The 5,277-nt window shown below is 45.4% G+C and overlaps 1 protein-coding gene across 3 annotated transcripts; it reads left to right on the forward strand.

The window, feature by feature from the left end:
- Positions 1-1,118: 1,118 nt before the first annotated feature.
- Positions 1,119-5,024, forward strand: LOC133888763 (uncharacterized). Of its 3 annotated transcripts, none has more exons than XM_062329112.1 (8): positions 1,120-1,463; positions 1,844-2,895; positions 2,997-3,087; positions 3,184-3,341; positions 3,439-3,490; positions 3,637-3,716; positions 3,826-3,919; positions 4,013-5,024. In XM_062329112.1, the coding sequence occupies exons 2-8, from the start codon at positions 1,867-1,869 to the stop codon at positions 4,603-4,605; spliced, it is 2,097 nt and encodes a 698-aa protein (XP_062185096.1). In that variant the 5' UTR covers positions 1,120-1,463; positions 1,844-1,866; the 3' UTR covers positions 4,606-5,024. The 3 variants fall into 3 exon arrangements, with proteins under 3 accessions (XP_062185094.1, XP_062185096.1, XP_062185095.1); XM_062329111.1 differs by having other exon boundaries at positions 1,121-1,418; XM_062329110.1 differs by having other exon boundaries at positions 1,119-2,895.
- The last annotated feature ends 253 nt before the right edge of the window (positions 5,025-5,277 follow it).

Genomic DNA, 5,277 nt, shown 5'->3' on the forward strand with positions numbered 1-5,277 from the left:
GAGTTGTTGGGTTAGCTAGAGAAGGATACCTCCATGAATCTACTCATCCATATCCGATTGGATTCCGTAATCAATGTAGTCAGCAGCATTTTTTTCCTGTTCATCTAACAAATCCACAAGCTGATCATTCGGTGTCATGCTTTACATCACTCCTGATCGATGGGTTCTGATATGTGCTCTGAGCCTCTGACATGGGTCTTCCACTGACCAAAATGAAGGATCAAACAGAGCAGCCCCTGCTGCCGGCCATACCCAGACCAAGTCACAAAGAGACGCTGCGATAGTGTGTTTTGTTCCTGTTCGCGTGACTAGGTAAAAGAAATTGCACTGTATGCTCAAGTGGACCAAGCAGACAACGGAAGGTAGCATGTTAGGTGCATCGAACTGTTCCTCACTCTGATGAACCGGTTTGGCACAAAGCAGCCAGTAATTGTCGTCGTCGCAACCAAGACTTCACAAACTTCCATCAGTGAATTTGCTCGTGCTCTGTTCAGAATCCAATGGTGCACCAACATCTAATATCGTGCCGGTTCTGAAATTATTCTGCCAAATGCAGGGCAAGTACTGTACTGATGTCGTTCCCATTTGCTGCAAGTAACTCGTGACAGGACATGCGTCGACATCATGACATCAATTTCCACCGGAGCAAAGCAAGGAAAAGATCTGCATCTCGTGCATCGGGTAAGGATTACATGAGCAGATCGGTGTGCTGCAGCGGCAAAGCTCCCGTTGCAGTAGGCCTAAGAATGTATAGACCCAGGCCTAGAGCTACAAGATTTATTGCTCAAGTACAAGACAACCAAATAATGAAAAAGGGAAAGGAAAAACGAAAGGTAAAAAATGTAAGAGAAAAAAGAAAAAGAAATAAAGCAGTAAGAGGCATGCATCAACATTGGACCAGCGGCAGAAACGTTAAGAGAGAGAGAGAGAGAAAGGTGTCGGCATCGAGAAATAAATCAGCAACGAAAGCCAAACTTGCAACGCACAACTGATTTATTTTTGATGAGATCCGTTAAAAAAGATAGGGAATTCTGCAATATTTTCCTCTTTTCTGGCTCCCTGCAGCAGTGAATTACCAGAATAATCTGATTTATTTTTTGCCTCTTCCAAATCTGGCGACGATGATGGGACGGACGAGACGCGGACCCCAGCACTCCCCCTCCGTCTCCACGCCCGTCCTAATAAATCGCCCCCGGCTCCAATTCCCCTTCTTTCTCTTTAATCTTGCGCGTACTCGCGTCGAATCCAATCCTTCAATAATACAGCCACACATTTTCGCCATGCTGCCGCGGCTGTTCCTGCGCCCGGCGACCACGAGCCAAGAACACGCACGGCGGCATCCCTGAGCAGGCAAAAACGATTCCTTTCTTGGATTCCAGTTCCCAAGCGTGCGCGCGAATTTTTCCTCACCGGCAAAGGTGAGCTTCCCCTGCCAAAAAGAACGTCAATCAAATGTTTTCGAGGTACGTGTTGTTGAATTCGGCGTTTCTTCAAAAAAAGGAACAAATTTTGTCAGCGTTTCTTGACATGGCTGTCTGCTTTAATAATGGGCGCGCGGTTGGTTAGATTGCCAAGCCAGATGCATTGCTCGGGGCGCTTGGGCCATGCGAGGTGCGGGATTTGGGAGATGCGTGTAATTGAATAGTTAGATTTGGCGCGATTTGTTTATGCTAATCACTCTCTCTCTCCCGTGCGACCGTGCTCCCCCCGCGTCCTCTCTTCTTTTCTCGTCCCCTATTGCCGCTGAGGCAATTCAGCGCCGCTTTACTGTTATATAGCTGCGTCTCCGGACAGGGCTCCTATGAGATGTGTTTGCCCATTGTTTCTTTTTCTTTCCTCGCAGCACCGTGCCTGCCCCAAAGATCCATGGAGGGGTGCCAATTGCTAATTGGCTGTAGGACGGAGATGGAGGATGAGGCGTTCTTTGACACGCGAGAGGAGCTGACGGCGTCGCCGGCGCCCAGCCCGGGCGCCGCATTGCTGTGGTCAGGCGGCCTCGACAGTGTGTGGGAGCGGAGGGAGCGGTTCATGAGAAGCATGGGCCTGGAGCGCGGCCCCAGCCCCCAACAGCCGGCTTCTGTGGATACCGTCGGCGATGTTGTGAAGGATGATGAGGTTGTGCCGGAGTTTGGGAGATTGTTGTCGCAGTCGGATGAGAATGACTGCTCGATGTCGAGTTGGTCGACGGAGGGGACGGCGAGCTATGAGGATGGTGCCTCGGATGACAATTCCGTGAGTGGATCCAGTAGGGATGATGGTAGCAGCAAGGTGGGCAGGAGTTTCAGTTCACTGTCATTCATCCAGAGGCTCATGAGCCGCAGCCGTAAGCCCTCTGGTGCTCCCAAGGCGATCGAGAGGAGGAGAAATGGATGGCTTCGGAGGCTGGGTTTGAGGGCTGGTGTCATCGATCATGGAGGGGATGAAGCTAGCACCAGCTCCTCAGACAGTGAGCAAAATAGGGGTGGAAGGTGTGAAAGGGTTAAGGTCCGTTCTTACCGGAAGCGGTCGAAGGAATTGTCAGCGGTATATCATGGCCAGGTGATCAAGGCCCATGATGGTGCCATCCTGACAATGAAGTTTAGTCCTGGTGGGCAGTTTCTTGCAAGTGGTGGTGAAGATGGAGTTGTCAGGGTCTGGGGTGTCATGCAGTCTGAGAACTGCAACATTCCTACAGATGATCCTTCTTGTGTTTACCTCAAAGCTATTCGCAAGTTTGGGTTGGTTCCTGTCGATGTTGACAATGAGAAGAAAGGCAAAGTTAAGGGCATGAAGCAATCCTCGGAGTCTGCTTGTGTTGTGATTCCAACAACGGTGTTCCAGATCTCGGAGGAACCATTGCATGAGTTCCATGGGCACTTGGGCGATGTACTGGATCTGTCATGGTCTAAAAATAGGGTCAGTTAAAAGATATGCTTCTCTTTTCCATTTGCTAGGATTGATTGTAAGTTTTTAATTTCTCCTTTTCTCTCTGATGATTAAAATTTGCTACGTTGCAGCATCTACTGTCAGCATCAACAGACAAAACTGTTCGCTTGTGGGAAATTGGATCTACAAACTGCATCACTGTTTTCCCACATAGCAACTTCGGTAGGCCTATGATATCTTAAATTGCTGCCTCAAAAGTTTTCGACTTTACTTCTGAATTTGAGCTCACAATTTACTTCTCAAAATTTACTTCTGCAGTGACTTGTGTCCAGTTTAATCCAGCCAATGAGAATCGCTTTATCAGTGGATCCATAGATGGCAAAATCCGTGTATGGGATATTCCTAGATGCTGTGTTGTGGATTGGGTCGATATTAGAGACATGGTAACAGCAGTTTGTTACCGACCTGACGGAAAGGTATGATATCAGTGTGCCTTCTGAAGTTGTTTTGGCTTACTTCTTACCTCAATAGTCTATGAGATTAATCTTCTTTTTTATCTTTTATAACTTGCAGGGAGCAGTGGTTGGAACCATAACTGGGAGTTGTCGATTTTATGACACGTCAGGTAAATAGAAAAATTGTGAAATTGCTACTAGCTTTTTTTAGGAAACATCACTACTAGCTTTTCAATATCTGGTTTTCAGTACTTCTCTCCTTTTACCTGAATGATATTCCATGCATGCTAACTGCAACTAAATCTTGTTGAATCAGATAGTCTGCTTCGGTTTGAAACACAAATTGGACTTAATGGAAAGAAAAAATCTTCTCTCAAAAGAATCACTGCTTTTGAGGTAAATATCTTCACAATAAGGAAGGCTTTTATTGCAATAGATAACTTTGTCATTCATTTTTCATTGCGATGCTTCTGAGTTCTGACTCTTTTTTCCATTTCCATCGCAGTTTTGCCCAAGCAACCCAAGTAAATTAATGGTTACATCTGCTGACTCAAAGATCAAAATACTTGATGGAACCATTGTGACTCAGAATTATAGTGGTACAACTCAAATGCTTAGCCTTTATTCCTTTCTCTACCCAATCATTACTTTTGATGTATTGCTAACTCATCGTTTTATTATCAATCAATCAGGACTCCGAAGTGGCTCTTGCCTGTCATCGGCAACATTCACTCCAGATGGGCAGCATATAATTTCTGCTGGTGAAGACTCCAATATTTATGTATGGAACCATGAAAACCAAGATGAATCTTCATGGAAACATGCAAAAAACATATGCTCCTCAGAGCGCTTCCACTCCAACAATGCAGCCATTGCAATACCATGGAATGGAAAAAAGTCAAGAAGCCCAGTTTCTTTGGCCTCTCAAACTTTGCCACCACAAGGAGATAATATCTGGTGCACGAGTAAGGCTGTCAAGGGCAATTCAAGCCGCTGTGGAGAAGATTCTTCCATGAACAGTTTTGTGTCAAGATTTGCTGCTCCTGGTATTTTCAATTTGAATCAGGAGTTCTCCATTGAGTCCTCTTGCAGAAGTTCAGCAACTTGGCCAGAGGAAATACTACCTTCTTGCTCAGTTCGTGCACTTTTGGATGAATCACAGTATAAGTTTCTAAGGAACTGTTTCCAGGGCACATCAAACTCCTGGGGTCAAGTGATAGTTACTGCAGGATGGGACGGCAAGATTAGGTCATTCCAGAATTATGGCTTACCAGCGCATCAGTGATTAGTTTGAGCATTTGCTGAAAGTATACGGCAATATTGGCACATCACATGGCCTGAAGAGTACTACCCGCGCACCCAGCTATGCTGGTCCATTGTGCGGTTTCTTGGTACAAGGCATCACATGCTTGGTGCTCCTGCTGAATGGTACATGGAGCAGTTCGTACATAATCAGCCCGGTGGTCCTTCCAGATCTCTACATCAGTGGTTGTTCATGGCAGGCCCCGTAGATTGTACCTTTTGTAGAAATATTCAATGTAGATTAGATTCGTTCCTTTCCTCCTTCCAATTGCTCATTGGTATACCACAGAAATGTTAGTCTCAGTTGAGTGTAAATTTTCCTACCACTGTATCGTGGGAGCTCAATCGGAACAGATACATATGTTCCATTCAATTATACAAAATTCGTTCATTTGTGAAAAACTCGGTGCCGGTTCCTCTACTCTTTCTTGATCTAGATTTCGTCCAATTTCAGATATGGATGCTTGTGCTTCTGTTTGACATCATAAAGCATTTTGATATGGATCCAGTGAACCTGCTCAAAAGATTATTGTTCCTTCAATGGGACCTGAGGTGGTTGATTTTTTTTATTGTTTGTTGTGAATCTTATAGCCGTAGGGTTTGTTTGGTAGAGCTCATCTGATTCAAATACTCTGTGGGAAGTGATTTTTTAAAT

This window comes from Phragmites australis, chromosome 13, assembly GCF_958298935.1.
Source record: "Phragmites australis chromosome 13, lpPhrAust1.1, whole genome shotgun sequence".
Taxonomy (NCBI): Eukaryota; Viridiplantae; Streptophyta; class Magnoliopsida; order Poales; family Poaceae; genus Phragmites; species Phragmites australis.

What these genes read in the sequence shown, in the direction of transcription:
- LOC133888763 (XM_062329110.1), top strand. Translation starts at nt 1,807, where the DNA reads ATGTGTTTGCCCATTGTTTCTTTTTCTTTCCTCGCAGCACCGTGCCTG. An exon ending in TCGATTTTATGACACGTCAG is followed by an intron (nt 3,491 to 3,636) that starts GTAAATAGAAAA and finishes TTGTTGAATCAG; the next exon opens with ATAGTCTGCTTCGGTTTGAA. An exon ending in AAAGAATCACTGCTTTTGAG is followed by an intron (nt 3,717 to 3,825) that starts GTAAATATCTTC and finishes TTTCCATCGCAG; the next exon opens with TTTTGCCCAAGCAACCCAAG.